General features: G+C 54.7%; 1 protein-coding gene across 1 annotated transcript in view; it reads left to right on the top strand.

Moving 5' to 3' along the window:
• KIRREL3 (kirre like nephrin family adhesion molecule 3) overlaps positions 1 to 22,115 on the top strand; it is a gene marked incomplete at both ends in the record, with an annotated part of 316,724 nt that overhangs the window by 290,698 nt on the left and 3,911 nt on the right. The window contains 8 exons of the mRNA XM_084274997.1: positions 4,672 to 4,820; positions 5,205 to 5,332; positions 8,246 to 8,372; positions 13,454 to 13,554; positions 13,652 to 13,850; positions 14,908 to 14,943; positions 17,228 to 17,335; positions 19,963 to 20,072. Coding sequence (XP_084131123.1) covers positions 4,672 to 4,820; positions 5,205 to 5,332; positions 8,246 to 8,372; positions 13,454 to 13,554; positions 13,652 to 13,850; positions 14,908 to 14,943; positions 17,228 to 17,335; positions 19,963 to 20,072 — 958 coding nt within the window. The remainder of the gene's footprint in view (positions 1 to 4,671; positions 4,821 to 5,204; positions 5,333 to 8,245; positions 8,373 to 13,453; positions 13,555 to 13,651; positions 13,851 to 14,907; positions 14,944 to 17,227; positions 17,336 to 19,962; positions 20,073 to 22,115) is intronic.

Below are 22,115 nucleotides of genomic sequence, written 5' to 3'. Positions count from 1 at the left end.
AGCCACAAAATCCTCCCAAAGCAAGGATCCCCCATAGCCCACAGCATGGATTTAAGTAGTGCTTGATGGGATGTTACAGAGTTCAGGGAGCCCTGGGATTCCTGTGCTGAGGGGTGGGTGCTGGTGATATACCCTCTGGTTGTCCATGTGCTGCCGGGAGATGCTGGAGAGTGCCGCAGCCTGATGATAAAGGAAGAGTATCTACAAGTCTTACAGCCTTCCTGGTGCTGTAAAGTAAATAGCTCACTCACACACACCCTTTGTTGGGGAATTACAAGTCCTTGTACCTCCAGCAGAGGAATTTATTTGTTACAGTGCGCTTGGGCATCGGAGGAAGCGCTCACTAGTGATGCTCATCTACTTACCGACGTAGATGATGAACGTGGATGTGGATAAGCCCTTCAAGCCCTCCACCAGACCAGCCAGAAATGAGGTCCTGAAGTGATGGAGCTGATGGGTTATGCTGAAGAAGGCTCAGCTGAGCATCTTCCACGGAGACCCTGGGAGGAAACATGAGCGTGGATTTTTTCACCGACGTGTGGAAACTGCAGCAAAGCTGTGGTGTTGCTTGTGAGCTCACGTAGCCCAAACTGTCCTTTTTTCTTTGCCTGTCCTCTGAGCTGGGAAGCAATCAATGGAGTCCAAAAAATGCTATTCTTCTGAAGAATGTTTCCTTAGACCAGTTGTGTCACCTCTACTGTTTTCTCAAGGTGTTAAAAGGACCCAGTAGAGGTTGTTGGGGTGTTTTTTCATTCTTTAACCACTGTTTTTTCATTGCTGTCTGTAATAACCCCTTCGGAGGGCTGTTTCTTGGTGGAAATTTGTTTTCCTCCATCACCCAGGTCAATTCAATTTCCAGAAGATACTGAACTGGGAGACACTAGGCTCTCCCTCCTGAAAGGCCAGAATAAAACCCAAAATACAGTTTAGAAACATGGGGAAGGAAATAACAACATGGAATGCAGCCCTGAGGGGAAGAAATACCCATCTGGGGAAACAGGCTGAGGTAGTGCTTTGTAGAAAGGAAGGTGAGAAAATGGGCAAAGTCCAGTGGGGGGGTGAGGAACAGCGGTAGATAGGTCTGTGGACCATATGACATGGGATGGGATGGATGATGTCCTCAAAAGATACCTCCTGGTGGTAGAGAGCAGGCGGTGAAGGCATCTCAGGGTGACAGCTTCAAGGGCAACACGCAAGGAGCTCAGGGAGGGGTGGGGTCCACAGCATCCTTCACCAGCTGATCTTCACTGTGGTAGGCCCAAGGAAGTCACCCCCAGGTAGGATCCCCAAAGGCAGACAGTTGCCTCTTCCCTGGGGCAGGCTCAGCACAGGGAGGAGGACGTGAGGCCACTGCATTGCCCTTCCACAGACCTGCCCCTACGGCCCCTGCAAGGTGGTTTGGCTTAAGAAAACCAGCAGGGAGGAAAATGAAATGACAACTGAGTTAGCGGCCGAGTCGTACGAGGAGAGAGACTAAAGGAGGAAAATTGATATAGTCCAGAAAAAACCCTGGGCGACACGTTTGCAATCTATAAATACCTTCAAGGTAACAATATAAATGAAAGAAGCCCCTGCTCTCAAGGGTGGTAGGACAAGGAGCGCTGGCTGGGAGCCAGGCAGGATGTAATAAGGCTGATATGAGACATTAGGAAGAAATTGTGGCGAGCGGAGGCGGCGGATGGGGCTGCTGGAGCATCCTCCGCATCTTCTCAGCTCGGTTTTATTCAGATTCTGTTTGGAAATAATTACTGGAAGGTTAATAGGTGAGTAAGACAGGTTATGGGCTTGTTAAAAACATGAGTAACTTGCCTTCCGGCTGTCCCCGAGCGCGTCACGGGAAGCTTGACAAGAGGGTTATCAGCTGTCGGTATTAAAACCCAATTTGAAGCTATAAAAGATCCATAGTGCTCGTCCAGCCGCATCGATCGAGCAGCGTTAACGCCTCAGCAAACTGGAGAGAGAACCTTGATCTCTGCTGAAGCACAGAGAACAAAACCCATCACTGTTTGGGACACGTCTCCGCGCTCGGGACATCCCCTTATGTGGAAGCGATCGGGGTTGGAACAGACACGTAACGTGCTGTGCCTTGGTGGTCTGTGTGTGTTTTCCCAAGGTGCTGGTGGAGGTCAAACAGCTCTTGGAAACATCACCTGCCCTGTCACTTTCTCTGGCATCATCTAGGAAGATCCCACCTGAAGCCAGCCCAGCTTGAACCCACCTCCGGATGCTTCTTAGTCTGGTTGCTCAGTCCCGGTGCCCTCCACGTCTCTGCCAGGAGGAGGATCTGTGAGGACATGACCCAGGGAACTCACAAGTCACTTTTATCCTCGTCTTGAAACCTCCTCCTTGTCCTTTGCAGAGGAGGGAAGGTGGTTTTGTGTGAAATCACAAGGAAAGCACCAGGCACAAGGGAAGGGCTGGATTCCCCCACGGGTTCAGTGCTGCTCTCATCCCATCCCATCCCGTCCCACTGACTGCCACAAGGAAATGGCTTCAGGTACCTGGTGCCTCCCTCGAGCACCTGAGCAGGAGCAGCAGACCCTTGGGAGGCTGGAAATCAGCTCATGGCTGCGAGCCTCTACGGGACCGATGTTGCAAAGGAGTTTTAACAGACCAGAAGTACTCCTGACGAAAAGCACAGGCTATTCCTGCATTTCCCAGCTGGCATTTCCCCATCCCTCTGGGTTTCTACCTTCCATCCTTCCTTGTCTTCATCAAGCTCTCAAGCTTCAAGGCCTTTTGAGCAGCAAACCAAACAGGAGGCAACAAGGATGCAGCTCTTTTCCCCTCCAACCTGTGCAAAGCTTCAGGGATGAGGTATTGGGGCCCCAGCTGATCCCCCCCTCCCCGCCACTGCCATCTCTCTCCTGCCACAGCCCACAGAGCAGGAGCATCCCCAAGGGACAAGCTGCTGCTGCAGCGCTGGCAGATGCTCTCTGCGATGGGCAGCGTCATCCCTGCGGCAGGGAAGCAGGAGGGGAAGGCAGATCCCGTCGGGAGGCAGGGAAGCGTGATGCTGAGATCAGCCTTGCTGGCTGACCTCTCTCAAGCCCCTTGGCTTGGGTTGCAGCTCCCTTGGGAAGGGGAATGGCATCACCAAAGGTGTCATTCACCATTCAGACCTTTGGAGCAGCACCTGGAAGGTGGCACTTAGGCTGGTTTCTCCACAGGAGGAACTTCCCTCATTAACACGCGAAGCACAGCCCTAGAAATAGAAGCAGCGTCTCCCGATTAATTATTGAAGGGGGAGGATGGAGAGGTGTGGGGGGGGGGTGAGGGGTAGGGAAGCTGAAGTGGCCAGTCAGCATCTGTTAGAGGTGCAAAGATAAATGAAAGGAGAGGGCAGATAAGCACATACAAATCAGCTCACATCTGTACCGCTAACACATCCCTTTCAAACCGCTTGTGTCATCAGATGGTGGGTGAAGCCTCGCAGGTCAGCTGTTCCCATTCAATTAGGTTCCCATTAGCAGGGGGGCCAGGGGAATTTGTTCTAGCAGCACTGTCAGAGTGTTCCCCAGCCTGCTGTGGACGGGCGTTTCGCTCTTGCTCCAGCCCCTGGAGGCACCTGGAGACGCCGTCTGTGCCCGTGAGTTCCCTGACACCGCGGTCGTCTTCACTTGCCTTTGGGGCAGCAATAGGTCTGGTATGGAAACCTGGGGAGCCCCATTGCAGAGCAGCAGAGGGGATAAGCAGAGGAGACCAGTAAAGGCAGGAGCAGGAGACCCGTGAGAAGACCACAAGCAGATGCTGTTTGCATCCCCCAAAACCACCCCGCCGACCCAGCGTGGGATGCAGCATCCATAGCTCACACCTCATCTTCCCCCAACCCATCATCCCAACTGGAGGAGAGCATCCCCTAGACAACAGGGGCAGAGATGCCTCAGGGAAATCCTCTTCCCTCTAATTTACCTGTCAGCTGTCTTGAGAGGATTTGTTTCTTTACACCCCTCCCTGGGATGCTCCCCGTGCTTTCTTTCCCTTCCCCCAAAGAGCGGATGGAGTTTCACGCCGCCTGACAGCATCTCCCGCCTTTCCCACCCGCTCCAGAGTGGCAGGTTGCCAGATGGTGCCCCATTAGGTCACATTTGCTCATTGTTTGGCAAACAGCGGCTTAATTCAAGTGCTGAGTTGACAGCTTGCTCTCCAAGACAATTTGCAAGTTGCAGTGTTGCAAATGCCAGCTTGGCTTTTCCAGGGGATGTTATTTCAGCTGCCTTAAAGGGATAAAGTTCTCTTTGATTATGGGGGGGTGGGGGGGGAAAGGAGAGGGTGAAAGGAGAAAAGCTGAAAAGGTTTTTAGTGGGTTTGATGTGGAAGGACCAGCAGTGTCGTGTCGATCAGCAAGCTGTGTCCTGGCACCACAGTTCCCCATCAGCGGAGACTCACCATGACCCATCCCTCCTATCCTTGAGGTCTTTCAGGAGTCCCAAGGAATGAGGAATGTATCCAGAGAAATGGGTTTTTCACAGGGAAGTAGCAATGTTGGTTTGTTTTGGGGAGGTTCTGGTAGGGATACAGGTATAAGTGGCTTTGGTGTTGCCTCTTGCTGCTGCCCTATGTCCCGCTGCTGCTCAGCGCTACCGGCAACGTGCTGGGGGAGCAGTCTCCACCATCACACATGTGTGGAAATGGCAAGTGAGGCAACAGTTCTCTTCCTTCTCCCAACAGGTGGGCAAAAAAAGGCCAGGTTATAAAGGAAGCATCCGGTGACTTCTATGAAACCATCGTGGACCACACCTTCTTCTTTGAGCCCGTCTCCTGCGAGGTCACCAATGCACTGGGCAGCACGAACATCAGCAGGACTGTGGATGTCTACTGTAAGTGACGTGTCAACTTGAGACTGGTGTCCCTGGGGCTCAGCGTGGCCATCAGAGCTGCTGAAAATTGAAGGGAAGGAGATGTGGCCAGATCCGACTTGTTCAGAGTGATTGGGACTTGTTGCTGGGCTCTTGCAGCTCAGACTTTGTGAATGTTCTGCTGGTGGGAGCCCTGATTTGTGGTCCTTGGGGAACTGGTTGTTCTGGGGTTGCAGCAGGCACCTGTCTCAGGTTCTTCTTTATTTGTGGGCATCTTACAAAGCAGTGACCCACAGGTCCATCAAGACCTACCCCTGCTTCCTCTGACACAGTGACCTCTTTGGTTTGAGGGTTTCTGGTTGGCACAGCCCCTCACTGAGAGTAATGCCAGTCTTCTCTATGCAGTTGGACCCAGGATGGCAACAGAGCCACAGTCCCTCCTTGTTGACCTGGGCTCGGACGCGGTCTTCAACTGTGCTTGGACTGGGAACCCTTCTCTCACCATCGTCTGGATGAAGCGAGGCTCAGGCGTGGTAAGAACAGCACATTTGGGGCATGAACCACTGCATGAAGCTCCCCATCTGGGAGCTAAGTCCATACCTATAGGCTGGGAGCTCCTGGCTGGACAAATAGTGGAGCTACGAGGTTGCTTCAGATGCAGGGGACAGCATGGCATTGCAGAGCAGTGGCTCCCAGGCTGCAGGTCCTGCAGTGAGCATCCTGTTAGTCCAGAGAAGCAGTAAAGGTTTTATTGCCTTTGGATGAAGGAGTCTGTGAATCCACAAGGCATTTGGATGGCAGGAAATTGGGGCCTGCAGTCCTGTGTGGGCCAGGCAGAGGGCAAACCAGACTTATGAACATCAGTGCCATCGCTGCCCCAGAGGGATCAGGTAGTCCAACCCTGCCCATTGAGTCCTTCTCAGTCTCCAGTTTGCAGAGGAGAATCGATTCCCATGATGATGTGCATAAGGGTTGTACAGAGCTCAGAGCATCACTTAAGCTCTTGTAAGTCACCTGCGAGTGGCCCTTCCTGGGATGGTCCTTTCCAAGCTCACAGCCTAACTCATTCATCCCAGGTCACCTCTGCTGCGAGCTGGACCCTGCTCAAATCAGGGGAGCCTGGATCTGGCCCAGCAGGCCTCTCCACATCTCTTTTGTCCTGGAAAGCATAAGGAGCTTTGTAAATATTAATCATGGCTGGGTCAGCCCAGTGAGGTGTGAGATACTCTGATCCCCAGTTCACAGAAGATAAAGGAGGGCTCAGATGTCAAACTTGTCTGGAAGGTTTGTGTTTGAAAAGCATCTTTTAGCTTCCTCTGTGCAGACAGAGCTGTCCTGAAGCCCATGAGGCAACGTGGCTCAAGACTAGGTGTTACCAGAGGGCTGGACTCCCACGGGGAGCAAGATGAAGGGGCTGAGTCACTCTCCTCACCTCTGCTCCCCAGGCAGAGATGGAAGAGGGAAGTGGACATTGAGGCGTTAACTGCTGGGCTGTGGGTTTCTTTCCAAGCCATAATGACCTCGCTGAAGGCTGTCTCCTGGGAAGTAATTACAGACTTGGGAGAGCTGATGGCTCGTATCAGCTAAGGAATCCCAGTGGGTCAATAATCCCTGGGTTGTTTCCCATCCCACAGCTGCAGTGTGGGTTGTTTCTCTTGGTTTATTATCGTTAGAGGCAACGCTTTCCATACCACACGCTGCCTTGTCATCTCCTCCAAGCCACTGGAGCGTGCAGGGCAGCCAAAAAGAGCCCTGCACGGGGAGGACATGGGTTTCCTCACCCTCCCAGGACAGCCTTCACCCCTTTTATTTGGCTCCCTTTAGCTGACTCAGGCTGGTTTGGAACATCTCAAGGCTCAGGACAGCCCCACCAGTTGGTTTAACCCAGCAGAGATGTTTGGTGCTGGCCAGCAGAGCCACCTCCATCTTCCCAGAGGGATGCTGGCAGGGAAAGCTGCTTTGTAAAGCCATCAGCTACCCAGCCATGGCAGTGGGATGTGGGATCAGGGATGCTTTTTTTCCCAGCCCCTCCACTTTCAGGGCCAGTTTGGGATCCCACAAGATTGCCACCTTTCCTTCTACTTTCCCAGCAGGAAACAAATCCAAGACCAAAGAGGGGGTGAGGCCAAGTAAGCAGCCATCCATTCGCATGGCTGGCTTTGTGATCAATGCTAGAACAGTGGGTTTGAAAAGGATCTGCTACCCTGTGCCCCTGCCCTGTGCCAGATTGGGGTGGGGGGGCTTCAGGGAGACCTAGATCCACATCCAACATCTTCTCCAGGCTTTCCCCTGAGCACTGCTTCCCAGCTGTGGGAGCAGCAACCAGCAGAGCCAGGCTGGGGGGACTAGCAGAGTAACTGGGTTCTGGAAGGAGGAGAGGTGCTGGATTTGCCCCATTCCTGGGGGAGAGAAGCAAGGACAACAGGGAGGACTCAGCCCCCAGGCACACATCTCCAGTGTGGAGGTGTATCACTGGGAAAGCCACTCTTTGTTGTAGTCCTGCCATGGTGGGGGGGGTTTTTTGTTCTTCAATTCCACAAGTGCCAGGATTCTGCTGACAGCCTCAGCCAGCTCCTTCTGCTTCAGCTGTTTTCAAGGTTTAATAAAGCTGCTAATTGCACTGCCGGGGCAGGAGGGGGGTGTGGTTGATAGCCTCATCACAGCTGGTCTGTATTTTGGCAGAGGACTTGACAAAAGCAGCTCAGAGTGCCCCTGGCTGCCCAAGCTCTGGTCCTGGGGGGCTGCTAGCTCTCCAGGTTGGTCTCCCACCACCTCTGGGTTTGCTAAATCCCAGACTGGTTTAGGTGGGAAGGGGCTACCCTTCCGTGGGCAGGGACATTCCCCCAGCCCAGGGTGCCTAAAGCTCCATCCAACCCAGCCTTGAACCCTGCCAGGGATCCAGGGGCAGCCCAGCTTCTCTGGGCACCCTGTGCCAGGACCTCCCCCCTCTCCAGGAAGGATTTCTGCCTCCCAGCCCCTTTCCATCCCCCTCCTGCAGCTGAAGGCTGTTCCCCTGGGCCTGGCCCTTCCTGCCCTTAGCACCAGCCCCTCTCCAGCTCTCCTGGAGCCCCTGGAGGGATGGGAAGGGGCTCAGAGTTCTCCCCAGAAGCAGCCTTCTCTTCTCCAGGTCTCCTAGCCTGGCTCCCAAGCAGAGGGGCTCCAGCCCTCGGAGCATCTCCATGTCCTCCTCAGGACTTAATCCAACAGCTCCAAGTCCTTCTTGTCCTGGAGATGCCCAAGTTGCAGCACTTTGCAGGGGAGAGTCCCCCAGAACAGAGCAGAGACATCCCCAAGTCATCCCCTGCAGCATCCCCCGGCCAACAGCCCTGAGTGATATTCCCACCCTCGCTCCTCAGGCTCATCCACGTTGTTTTCTCTGGGCTGCCCTGGAGCTTGTCACCCACCCCCCCACCTTGAAAGGAACCCCCCAATCTCCTCTCTTCCAGGTCTTGAGCAACGAGAACAAGCTGACCCTCAAGTCCGTCCGCCAGGAAGACGCTGGGAAATACGTGTGCCGAGCCGTGGTCCCGCGGGTGGGCGCGGGGGAGCGGGAGGTGACGCTCACCGTCAACGGTACCTCTTCCTTTCCTATCGCTGTTCCATCCTGCCGTGTCATCACGTTGCTGAATTAATCCCCCTCAGATATTTGCTTGCAGAGCAAATCCCACCCATGGGTGGGTGTGGGGAGGGTCCCGCCACACCAGTGGGGTGAGGATTTGCCTGGAGATGCAGGGGTTAAACCAGAACCAACCCACCCCCCCCAGCATTAGCTACGACCTGCTTGGTCCCTTATCATCAGCAGGGGTTTATTGAGTAGTTGGGAGCTGGTGTCTTTAAATCTTTAATAGATTTATCTTGCCAAAGCCTTGCAAGGTCGGAGAGCACTGTTGTCTCTGTTGTACAGCCAGAGAGCTGGGAATTGAGCTGGGATCTGAGACCGGCAGCCTAATCGTTCTCTCTGAGCCCACGTTGAGGATACCGGCGATGCCCTACAGCTCCTCCACATCTGCCCCAGGCTCACCCAGCACCGTGTCAGGATGCAGCCCTCACCCAGGGAGCTGGGAAGCAATCCAGAACCTCAGAGTTTTAAGGATGACCTACCCAGGACCCCGCAGCAGCTGATAATGAATTTCAACCTAAATAGGGCAGGGCGAGAGCCCGGCGGGCTGCAAGGGGTATAAATAGAGGATGAATTTTGCATTGTCTCTCACCTGCACGACAAAGCAGCAGGCTCCAGTCCCCGCTCACTGTCGCAGAGGGGAGAAAACAAGCAGGGAAGCTGTGGAGGCATCGGCAGGCTTTAATTTTAAATGTGGATAGCACAGGAGAGGGAAGCCAAGGGCAACGCAGCAGGAGCCTGAAAACCAACCACTCCCTTGACTTGGAGTCAGCTCCTCGGCGCCCGCGTGCTCCTTCCCCCCCCACCTCCCTGGCGGCTGCTGGGTTTTAATTACAATTAAACTAGCTCATAGAAAACAAAGCAACAAATTAGCACAAACAAAGAACCTGCTTCTTTCCCGACACCTACCAGGCACGCGGCTGCCTTCAACGCGGGAGCGAAGCGCTCGGCAGGCTCAGCGCCGCATGGGAAAGCCGGTCTCTGGAGCTGACTGGGGGAAGGAAATCCATGCCAGGAGGTTTGCTGCTGGGTTTTGAGCATCTCCCAGGAGCCGACTGCTTGGGGGATCTGCTGCTGGGGTTTGGTGCAACCTCACGTTGGCGATGTTGGGATGTGATGTCAGTGTTGTCACCAACGCCGGACCCTAAACCAAGGGAGAATCCCACACCTTCAGGTTGAGGTGGTCTCCTGGCCCTCCAAGCTGGGAGAACCATGGTGGGCAAGCCCCAGAGCTGCGTCCCCAGGCCTGACATCCACCAAGCACCGGGGCTTGGCAGCCCATCCTGCAGCCAGAGCAGCTCTCCAGCTCCAGGAGCACGCTCCAGTGTGTCTAATCCAGCTAATGAATTCTGCTCCAAGTCTTTCCACCATAATTTGAGAGGGAAGTTGAACGCTTCATCTCCTCAAGTGATTTTTAAATCCAGAGGGTGATACAATTGTCTTGGTATTACCCAGGTGCCTTTCTCCATGGGCTGGGATTCGTCACGGGAAAATTAGGCATTTAGAAGTGTCTGTAGTGCATAGACTGGTCAATCCACACAGACTTCGATCCATCCCACTGAGGGATCTTCATCTGACCCAGCCTGAGCCTGCAGTCCTGCCTGTAGCACCCCATTCGCTCTCAAAACAGTTGGAAACCCTGGCAACATGGCACTGGGGTGGGACCACATCCTCCTTCCCTTGTTGCAGCCTTGCCAATCAGGTCTGGAATTGGAGAGACGGGGCCAGCAGCCCATCGCCAAGCTGGAGCACAAGGCCACCAGCCTGAAAGGAAGCAGATAGGATTCAGAGTCTCGTTAAGGGGAAGGAGGATTATGCAAATGAGCAGCATTTGGCAGGGCCAAGGCAGCAGAGGCAAGAAGGAAGCAAGGAACTGTTGGTGCTGTGATAAATGAGCAGTGGAAGGATTTACACACACCACCCCCATGCAAACCAAAGCTTCTCGATGCTCCAGCCTGCACACAAGCCTGTTTGAAGGTCCCACCCTGGTAGGAGAAGCATTCCAAGATCATCTGTGCAGCAGGAATGCCCACAGTACAGTCTGACAACACATCGCCTGGGCTTGGCAGAGGGGCTGCTCAAGCAGGGACCACCACGAAAAGGTTTGTTAGAAGGGCTGGACAACAAAAAGGTGGCTAATTCAGGGTTTAATTTGCCTGGGATTCACTCCAAACAAGCAAGCCAAGAGCTGGGAGCAGCAGAAGGGGTTGACCCGCCGCACCACTTGATCAGGACAACCTCGCGGTGTCCCCTTTGAGGGCTCCACCAAGTGTGTCCTCACCACTCGGGACGGCTCCTGGTGGTGATCCCAGGCAGCACAAACCAGCCCAGGGTTCCCACAGGGAGCTTGGGAGGAAAGATTCAGGCGATCTCAAGGAGGCTGGAGAAGCCAAGGCCATCCTTTCACCCCTCCAAGGCTCCCAAGTCAGCAAGCCCACTTCCCTTTTGTGCGAGCCGCCAGGACCGCGCAAAGAAATTGGCCCCGGCGTGCTAAAAATAGCCACGACCAATAGCTCCCATCATTTATATCCATAGCAACATTGTTTAAAGGCTTTTTCCTGCCTGTGGGCTGTCTCGCGCTCCGCGCTGAATGCCAAGCCAGAGATTGGCAGCTTTCATAAGGAGCCAGAGCCCGGTGGAGAATCAAACCGCCGGCCCCGAATGTGAAGAGGCTGCAACTTGGTGCTATTATTTCCTGGGCATGTTCATCTCACAAATGGTCTTTAGTCATAGGCTATTATCATGATGATAAGCCTTCGACTCTGAACTCCTAAAGCAATAATAAAACCCAAAGCCGTTGGCATTTGTGCCATTTAAAATCCACTCTCCTTGGGGAAAATGATCCTTTTAATGATTATTAAGCCATTTTTCTCTAGCGTCACCCAGTCTTGGAGAGCTTCCAGAATTTATAAGTAACGTATAACCATTGGAAGAGAAAGAAGATGGCTTTTTCCTTCTTATTTAGGCCTGGCTTACAGATCCCATCGCTGCTTTTGCCTCTGTTGGCTCTGGGTTCATCGGTGAGCACGGGACAGGCGGGCTGGAAGATCACCTAGCACGTGTTGAGCTACCCAAGGAGCTCATCTTGCCACCCTTGGAGGATGATGGGACCAAAAGGGTCCCCATCACATGTCCCATCTGGGAGGAGAATGCCCCAGCACACATTTAGGGATGTTGGCCTGTCACACCTGACTGTTCTTGCACCAGACATGGGGAGCAATGGTTGGGTATCCCCACCTTGGGATAAATGAGAACGTCTTGGAGAACAGGTGGGAAAGCAACAACAGAATACCAGGGTGAATTGGGTGGGGATCGGTCAGGAATGCCCAGGGAAATCTGTTTGTCCACACTTTGCTCCTAATCCCAGAGACTTACCTTAGAGGAACACCTCAGCTGCAGGGAGGGGGAGTAGAAAAAAATGGGGAAAATTCCTTAAATGACCACAGGATGGATCAGTGAGAGAGGGGTTGAGCACATCAAGCTCTCCTACACCTAACCACCCCAGAGACCTGGGCTGAAAGCCCCACCTGTGGTTGTCCTCAGCAGCACAGTGGCCTCTTGTAGCAACTGCTGTTGTAGGTTTTCCACTTGGCGTGGCCAGTGCAGAGTTCCCAGGGGGTTTGCAGCAGCTTTGCTCGTTACTCTGCATGTGTGCTCATCTTCTCTGACAAAAAAAGGCTCCAAATTTAAAAGAAAAGAAAGAGTAAACATCCAAAATAGCTGAGATGAGGCAGGGGGGATGTGCCAGCCTCTGCCTCCTCCCTGCCCTGTGCTGCCTGCCCGCATCCCGCTGCTTGCATCCCACTGTTTCCCCGCATCCTGCTGCCTGCATCCCACTACGCGCATCCCGCTGCCTGCCTGCATCCTGCTACCCACATCCTGCTACCTGCATCCTGCTGCTTGTCTGCATCCCTACCTGCATCCCACTGCCTGCTTGCATCCTGCTACCTGCATCCTGCTACCCTCATCCCACTCCCTCCCCGCACCCCGCTGCCTGCCCGCATGCTGGCTTCTTGCTGTTTGCTTTCCTACAAGCAGCGAGCCCCTCGCAGCAATGCAAATCTGCTTTAATTAAAAGAGGCTAACAAACAGCAATTAGGAACCCAGCTCTCTTGTGCTGCTCTCTTGGGATGATCCCCACTTCAGGAGAGATGTCCCTCCGCTGTTGAAAGAGCAGGAGATGTGCTGATCCCACCAAGCTCTCCTCTCCCAAGTGTTTTTCTCCCAACCTTGCCCCCAGGATGTCTACTGAGGCAGGACAAGGACCTTTCCCTCAGCCCTTTGCTAGCCATGCTGGGCTTCTTTGCCAGCCAGATGGTCAGTTTCCTCCAGGAGATTTCCACAGGGTGATTTATTCACCGTCCGACACCAGGCGCAGAGATGAGGAGACCCACTGGGTGCTTTGCAGAAAACCAGTAGAGCTGTATGGCCAAGCTCCAGCTTTTGCCCCCATAAGAAGGACATTGAGGTCCTCGAGCAAGTCCAGAGAAGGGCAACCAGGCTGGTGAAGGGGCTGGAGGGCAAATCCTCTGAGGAGCGGCTGAGGGAGCTGGGGGTGTTTAGCTGAGGGGAGACCTTATCACCACCTATATCTACCTGAAGGGAGGTTGTAGAGAGGTGGGCAATGGTCTCTTCAGCCAGGGGACAGGAGATGGGACAAGGGGAAATGGCCTCAAGCTGTGCCAGGGCAGGTTTATATTGGATATTAGAAAAAAATTTGTTACTGAAAGAGTTATCAGGGCTGGAACAGGCTGCCCAGGGAGGGGGCTGAGCCACCTTCCCTGGATGTGTTCAAAAAAGGATTGATGAGGTACTTAGGGATATGGTTTAGCATAGAATGGGAATGGTTGGACTTGATGATCTTCAAAGGTCTCTTCCAACCTTGTGATTCTGTGATTCTCTGTGTCCTTCTGCATCACGGGCAACTCCGCTGTCCCTCCATGACTCCACAGACCCCCCTGTGCCCAGCCACGTGGCCACCATGCATTGCAGCTGCCCACAAGGTGCCAGCAAGCCCTCTCCTTCTCTCTTGCAGGGCCACCCATCATCTCCAGCACCCAGACACAGCACGCCCTGCATGGCCAGAAGGGGCAGATCAAGTGCTTCATCCGCAGCACCCCGCCACCAGACCGCATTGTGAGTAGCATCCCACGGGACAGCACCTTGCACACCTTTGGGGTGCCCTACAGGTGGGTAAACCTGCCCCTCACTGACCCTTCTCTTGCTTGGTTAGGCTTGGTCCTGGAAGGAGAACGTCCTGGAGTCCGGGACCTCCGGGCGCTACACGGTGGAGACGGTCAGCACGGACGAGGGTGTTATCTCCACGCTGACCATCAGCAACATCGTCCGGGCTGATTTCCAAACCATTTACAACTGCACCGCCTGGAACAGCTTCGGCTCCGACACGGAGATCATCCGGCTCAAAGAGCAAGGTGGGCGGTGGGAATTAGCACCCCCTAAGAGCTGTGAGAGGCAGGAGATGCTCAGAAAAGCCCTTGGGATGGCAGGAACTATAGGAAGGGTAGTGAAAATGCTCCAGTTGTGAAGCTGTGGGGTTGCATCCTGAGAGTACCTGGTCCTGGCAAGGAGGTCAGGAGGTGGCACACGCCTCCAGAGTCCCTGTTGGATCACCCCATTTTGCCTGTTCTCCTGAAGCCAGGGGATGAGTGGGCTGGTCCTGCACCCCTCGTTCCCTGCCATGCAGCACGAGGCGACGCCACTGCCACAAGACGGGGGGATCATTTGAAGCCTCCGAGAAACAGGAACGGCGGCTCCTACCGGAATCCCCCGTCGATGATGAGGGCAAGTGGGAGGAAGACGTCTGCACGTGTTTTGCAGGGCTGGGCTTAAGCATCCGGCCTCGAAGGCACCTTGAACAGCTCTCAGGGGATGGCCAAGGGATGTCCACTCTCAGGGCTCTCCATAGCAAGGGAGGGAGATGGCTTTTGTGAGGAACGTTTAGCTCCTGGAGGGACTCCAGTTCTCTTCTATTTTATTAAATGCCAGGGCAGGCAGGTGGATTGTTCTCATTAAGCCGTGATTTATAGGCGAGGCTGCCGTCCAGATTAAATCAGAGCTAAATGAACCCCTTAAAATTAGCCTTGGGCTCCTTCCAATGCAAACAGAGCCAGTGGTTTTTCCAGGTCGTCTGCCAGTCAGCGGGAGCGCTCAGCGGCAAGCCTGGGTCCCGGCGGAGGGTGGCCGGGCAGCCCAGCCAGGTCGGGGCCGGCGACGTAGCATCTGAGTCCACAGCCGGCTCCGTATCCAAGACCTGAGCATCCCTCCTAGGTGAGGGGAACATCCCTGCCCCGGGGTGGGGCAGGAGGATGCTGTAGGGCAGCTGAGGATGCTGTAGGGCGGCAGAGGACATCCCCTTCATGGGGACGTCTCTACGCTCGGCAAGCAGAGCAGAGGGCTGAGCACTCAGGCAGACTGACGTGTGTGCTTGGGCTGTGCAAGGCTGTGGACACTTGCTTTATTTTCAAACAGGTACGGAAATGAAATCAGGAGCTGGTATTCAAGCAGGTATGGAAATCATGAGCTGACGGTGAACGGGAATTGGCCCCAGCCACCACCGCACCCGAGGACCCAGCGTCCTCCTCCTCCTCCTCCTGGCCCGGCAGCTTTCGGGCAGGGCAGGGCAGGAATTGGGTGTAGGAAAAGCCCACAGGGCAGCAACAGGGGAGCTGGAGTGGTCTAACACTGCTTTCCTGTGCCCCAGCTCTCAAGCTGCTGAGGAGGGGGAATAACGTGGTGCAGCGGTGTTGTCATGCGCTGTGGAAGGGACAGCTGAATTGCTCTTTAAAAATACCAGGGATGATGATAATATAAGAGGGAGAAGTACAAGTTTCCAGGGTCCTCTGCAGACACGGGCTTCCAGCCAGCATCCACTGCAGCCAGCGCGGGGCCGGGCGGATGCTGGGGCAGATGCTGTGGGATGTGCTGCCCTCGTTGCCTTGCTCTGGACCAGAGTGGGGCTCGCAGGGGGGAGCACGTTAGCTGGAGAGCTGCTCCTTGTCTTTGGGCCATGTCTTACCCTCCCAGCCGCTGGTCCTTGTCCCTGTCCCTTTGCAGTCCCCACTGAGAGCCCCAGCCCGTTCCCTGCATGATTCCCACTCAGCTCCACGTTGCAGATCACACTCCCCCCAAAGCTGAGGGCTGGCGAGCGACCCCACACTCCTGTCTCCTCACCCTTTTCCCTCCATATCCCCCTGGGAGAGCCAAGAAAATTATCCCATGAGGAGTTAGTGCTGCCTAGCAGTTGTCCTCAGGCTGTCTGGGGACACGAAAGTGCCCCAGTTTCTTCTTGCTGTGGTTCATCTGGCTTGTGAGGACACTGGTTTTAGGATGAGCTCCTCAGCACAGCTGGAACCAGCTCCAGCATCCACTACCTGAGGTGCAGCTTGATGCTGCAGAGGCTTCAGGGGGCCTTGAAAAGGCTTTTTCATCACCACTGGCACTCCATGAGTCATGTCACCAGCGGCCCAGCTTGGAAAATCCATGAGCAAGAGGAGTTAAATTCAACCAGCCCCATCTTAGTTCCACCTGGCAGTTCCCAGAGTAGGGCTCAGGACCCCTGAGGTCCCGTGGCCACTGCTACAGGGTACCCTGAAATGGGTTTTGTAACCCCAGCTCCCTCTTCTGCCCCAGATGGGAATAGATAACGATGAAGAAACTGCATGGAAAAGCTGCTGGTGGAATTATCGTGCCTCCCAGTCCCACCAGTAAGGAGGCATGCCCCTTAGGAAGGGACACAAGTGGGATCTGTGATCTCAGGGCCAGGATGAAATCTGTGCTCAGCACCAGCTCCTCACCAGTGGACACTGAGAAACCCTTTCCTTCTCACACAGGGCTTTGCTTCCCACGTGGATCACTCGTGATCCGGCAGCATTCCTGTTCCCTGCCTGCCCCTTACAGAGGAGCCGTGCTTGAGAGGCTGGAGGAGCTGGGCAGGGAGATAACAAGGCTCTTGGAGTGCAGACCTCCCCCTTTCTCTCTAAACCTGGTTTCAGATTCCACCCTCCCCATCAACTGGCAAGGCCAGATCTGTGCAAATAAATCAGCTTTCCCAGCTGAGCCGCATTCTGAACCCCCCCCAGGGACCCAGCTGCAGGGTTACTGCAGGAGAAGGATGACAGCACGTACCTGTGTCCCCCTGCACACCTCCTGCAGCCCCCTGCCCTCACCCACTGCCTCTCATCCCTCCCATCCCCATCCTTGTAGCACCCTCAGGGGTTCCAGAAGGATGAGGGGGTGCTAAGCTGAGGGAGAAGGTGGGAGATCTGGATGTGGATGAGGTAGAGGCTGTGGATAATGGCTCCTGTATATACAGACCAGTGCCTGCCCAGGCAGCTGAGCTCCATCCCTCCACCCCGGCTCTAACCTCTCTCCTGGCCCCCTCTGACATCATTTGTCTTTAATAATATTAACACACCACCACCTTTTGCACTTCTCACCCTTTGGAGATGCTCATTCATTAACCTGTGGGGCGCTGCCGAGGGCGGTCGTTAACCTGCTGCTTCTGGCTCCCTCCTCTTCTCTCCCTCCCAGGGGAAACTGAGGCACGGAGAGATCAGGGCTTGCACAGATTGCAGCACACACCAGCAACCCACGGACAGCCTGTACCAGCATCACCCACACAGAGAAGAGGGAGCAGGGAAGGAGGTCCATTCGACCCCAAAACCCTCACCAGGCTCCTCACCAAGCCACCTTCCAGTAGCCGGAGGGGGTGGGGGTGGATCCCTCGGGGGATAAAACCACCTCTCCGACCTTCATCCCTGCTTCAGGCTCCCTCTCCTTCCTCTTGCAGAGTCGGTGCCGATGGCTGTGATCATCGGAGTGGCCGTGGGGGCTGGCGTGGCCTTCCTGGTGTTGATGGCCACCATCGTCGCCTTCTGCTGCGCCCGCTCCCAACGGAGTAAGTGTCTGGCTGGCTGTCCCCTCCCCGTGTGGCATCGCTGCATCTCTTCTGACTGGGGATAAAAACCCCTTGGGGGGTGGGAGCAGGGAAGGGGGGAGCAAATAGAGTGGGTCACAAAGAAATGGGAGGCTGGATTTGCTGCACACTGGCTCCTCGTGTTGGTCTGGCAAACGCTGGGCTACCACCAGCCCTGTGGGAAGGGGGAAGAGTTTGGGAGGGTGTGGAGGAAACATTAATCCCCATTAAGCAGGGGTGTCCCTGGGGATGGGATGGGGGGGCTCTTTATCCCTCCTTTGGAGAACCCTGAGGTCCAGGAGAGAGAAGCATCCTCAACGTGTCACGTTAGGGCTTAAAAACCCTCCTCAGTTTGCAGTCCCTGTTCTGCCCCTGGTTTAATTCTGTTCCCCTTGGCATAGAACAGCGTGATTCCTAGTGGGAAATCCCAGCCAGCTGAGGGGTTTTATGGGAGATGTGTGGGTTTGGAAGCCTGGCTGCAGTGGGGATCCAAGTCAAAGTGCCGTTAGGAGCCACAGGTGGAAGAGAAGGGAAGGGGTAAGCGTGATGTGGTGTCCCCTTGTTAAATTAAAGGAGGCTTCTTGGCTAAAGGAAAAGGCATGGAAGCAGGAGGGGGAAGAGAGTGATTGCCTGGAGCATCTTAGAAGAGGAGATACTCCATGGTGCATCTGGCCCAGGAGACAGGCAGTATGGATGCTGGGGTGGCAAGTTTGTCTTCGATTTGAAGAGCGATAACGATGCCTCTCCCTGGTTCATCCCCTCCATTCCTGTTAACGAGTTAAATGAGGGGGGAGAGGGTGCTCATTAATCTGGTGTTTCAGGGGAGGAGTGCTGATGGACATGCCCCAAGCCAGGTTGATATTGTGGAGCGATGGGAGACCTGTTGATGCTTCCCCCACGCTGGGAGCAGAGCCCAGGGGGCATTATTTGCCTTATATTCAATGGGTCTGGAACACCATGACAGCCAGTCGATGACGTGGTGTCAGTAGCTGCCAAAACAGGGGTCCCCCTTTGGGTTATTTTGGGAGGGGGCAGACCTGGGAGCATCAGCAGCTAAACCAGCCCCTGAGTGACATTTGGGATGCAAAACTGCAGAGGAGAACGTGGTTATCCCTGGGGTGAAGGGCTTTCATCCCAGTTTTCCCAGTTCCAATGCAAACTGGATGCTGCAGCTGCTGTATCCCAGTGGCAGGTGAGTGTTGAGGGAGGTGGGGACACCCAGCTGAGAAGGCAAGGGAGGGACTTTGATCTGCAGCTATATCCCAGGAGTGACTGGAACCAGCAGCATGCTTGGATCTAAGCAGAGGGACTCATTTCCCACCAGGATAACTACAGAATTCCCCCTCCCTAAGACAAACACCATTTCAAACAACAACCTGGCCACAAAACCTGCCAGCAAGCTGTGGGGACAGCTCCACACAGCTCCTGATGGAGAGGGCAAGGTGACCAGGAGGTAAGTCCTCTCCTGATGGCTGTGACCAGGGAGAGGCAATTCCCAGCAGTGCTCTGAGAAGATGCAACAAAATATAGGTGCCACCTGCAGACCCTGAGCCTGGAGGCTCTGGAAAAAGGGAAGAAAATAAAACACAACACCAGGCTTTACTGCACATCTGTTGTTGTATCTTGGGTGACTTAACGGCCTGGAGTTATTTAAGGGGGAACACTCCCAGGAGAGGATGTGCAAGACAGTAATTAGCTTCTCCCTGTGATTAAGGACAGAGGCTCTGGCATCAGGAGCGTGTCCCAGTGAGAGAACAGTAATAAGGAGCAATAGGAACTCCCAGCAAAACCCCAAGACCTGGAGATGTCTGAGGGTGCAGATGCTGAGGGCAGGGGATGCCAGGGTGGATTCACTGGAGGACAGAGCTCCAAGCTTGCCCCAGTTGAGGGATTCAGTTCCCAGACCAAACCACCCTCTCCTCCTGTGTGGTCCAGCCAGTGCTGGACTGAACGGGTGCTTGCTGGGTCCCTCAGCTGGAGGGTAGATCTGACGAGGCTGATGGGAGGTTTTTGGGTTGTGGGAGGCAAGAGCCAGACAGGAGGCTGGATGGAGCCCAGCTTCAAAGCTGGGAGCTTTTCAGGTCTGGCTGCTCAGACTTGCATCCATCTCTGCTTCTCCCAGCTGGTTTCTGCTCCACAGTTTCATTTCACTGCTGCTAGTTCCTTGAAGCACGCCTGACACCTTCAGGGGAGGCTGAGACTCTCTCCAGGAGTGTTTCTCTCTGCCCTGCATGAAAACTGGGACTGGGGGGGCTGGGGATCATTTTTGTCATTCCCAAAGCCCTTTGTGCATCATTTGGGCTTTCTCCACCTGGACCTGCACCCTGAATCCAGGGAAGGTTTTGGGTTTTTTCTTTCTCAGGGGCTTCCCAGCACCAGGATACATCCCAAGGGGATCAGCAGCCTGGACAGAGGACCATCTGTTTGAACAGTCCTCAGAAGCGAAGGTTTCACCTGCCTGTACCTCACAGCAGGGCAACCATTGCTCCCCCCCCATCCCATGAATTTTTCCCAGTGGGGGGGAACCAGATCCGTAAGAATGCTCCATAATATCCCTCAACTAACACCCCCACCTTCCTCCCCTCTCCCCTTTTCTCCACCTTGCCCAGACCTGAAAGGCGTGGTGTCTGCCAAGAACGATATCCGCGTGGAGATCGTGCACAAGGAGCCAGCGTCCGGCAGGGAGACAGAGGAGCACCCCACCATCAAGCAGCTGATGGTAAGGATTGTCTTCCCCCTCTTACATAATTACTCTGGGATGATGGAAACAAGCCCAAGCACATCCAGCCCCACTCCAGGCAAAGATGCTCCCCACCCCCCCCCAAAAAAATCTCGTTCTCCCACTGTAAAAGCTGGAGTGAAACTTTGCTGATGAGGAGGGAGAGCTGGGAGAGGTTTGTTTTGGAGCCCAGCTGCCTGTGGGGTTAATTGGCAGGCAAATTCGCCACCTTGTTGGGGGAAAAAGAGCCCAGGGAGTGCAATAGGTGAGTGCAATATAATAATGAGCTGATTAGCCAGCAAGAGCTGCGCTCTCCTGGCTACAGGTCGGTGTAAAACATAACGCCCGCGGTCGGATGCAGATGGGTAATGCTGTGAGGGGGGAGGAGCCAGCCTGGACCTGGCTCTGCCATAACCTGGGAGGTGACACCTTCCTGAGGCTCCTGCCTTTCCTTCCTCCCTGAGGACTGAAGGGCTGGGACAGAACAAGCTGCTGCTGCTGCTGCTGGAGATCCCAGCAAATTCATCTTGGGGTTGTCACCGCGGGTGGCTCCTGTCGCTGGTCTCCGTGTCTCAGCCCTGAGTGGCTCTTTGGGGGGGTCACGTTGTAGGTGACAGCTACAAACAGGGTGGAAAGGCAAGGGGGACAAAGCCACGCCGGTCTGGATGCTGGAAGAGTGGATGCAGGGAAGGGAGAAGGGATCAAAGAGGCCACTGGATGCTCAGATACTCCTCACAACCTGACCCAGAAGCTGGAAGCACACGGGGCACCACGGCAGAGGAGGCGTAACGAGCAACGTTCACCACTGAGGAGGGAATGAGGAAGAGGAGGGGAGGTCAGGCAGAGGATCCAAGCTTGCAGGGCGTCATGGGGGCTTGTCTGGACTTATTTCCCAGAGCCAGGAGGTGATGTTCAGGGGAGCCTGGTACCCAAGCAGCACAGAGATGCGCTGTGCACACCTCAGTAAGGCTGCTGGCAGGGAGGAAATGATGCAGGGAGGGGAAACATAAGCCACAGCACACACCCCAACATTTCTTTGGTAGCCAGGGTGGAAATGGGAGAGGCTCACAGAGCTCGTGGGGTTTAGCTTACAGCAAGACTAAGCTGCAGTTTGGGTATGAAGGAGCGATTTAGGTGCGATTGGCATAGGCAAAGTCAGGTGCTTTGGGATGGAAGGTGACAGTCATGCTGGACCCAGAGAGGGTGCTTGTCCTTCCCTCTCTTGGCCAAATCCAGGAGATGCATCAGCTGGGAATAACTGTTGGATCAAAGCTGTCCAGGAGGTTGGATAGTCCATAGTCTCTGACCAACCGGTTGGGACATCCTACCTGGTAGGGAGAAGACATCAACATGCCCCTCCCCTGCATGGACCAGAGCCTCAGCATCTTCTTCTCCCTTTGACAAGAGTGTTCCCAGGAATATTTCCTGTTTTCCTCTTCTTGGAGCCACTGGGGACCCCACTCTGCCTTGTTCCCCTCCTCTCTGTCGCTGACAGCCGGTGTGAACGTCCTTCCTCAGCCATCTCCTCCCAAGCTTGGGCTGCTGCACAGATTCCTACCACAAGGTTCTCAGTCTGGCAATAAAATGATGGATTGAGTTAAAATTAATTCATCCTTGTTAACGAGGAGCTGGGGATGGGGCAACACATGACACCCCTGCTTGCTCCCTACTCTCCCCCCAGGACTTCTGCTCTCCTTCCTCCCCCACTGCCTCTTCATTTGCCTTCCCAAGGCTTCTTGTGGATACTTCAAGCCCGGGCGTCCTTTGAAACCATCTCCTCACCCTCAACACTGTTCCTAACACCTCATGGATTAATATCAACTGTGAATTCCATTAACAGGCCAGGGGCTTGCACAGAAGCATCATTAATGCAGAAGTTAACGAAGAACAGGCCACAAAAAGCTCACCACCTTGCAGCTTCTTCACTCCCCTGCCTGGACTTTTGAGCAAGAACGTGGCACAACACAGCCCAACCTGCTCCTGCCAAGCTTTGGGAGCCAAGATCTGGGGTTTGCTCCACAGTGTCTGGCCCCACACACCAAA

The sequence above is a fragment of the Gallinula chloropus genome (assembly GCF_964237585.1).
Source record: "Gallinula chloropus genome assembly, chromosome: 24".
NCBI classification, from domain to species: Eukaryota; Metazoa; Chordata; class Aves; order Gruiformes; family Rallidae; genus Gallinula; species Gallinula chloropus.
The sequence above is the reverse complement of the archived record's forward strand: the minus strand, read 5'-3'. Positions and strand labels throughout refer to the sequence as shown.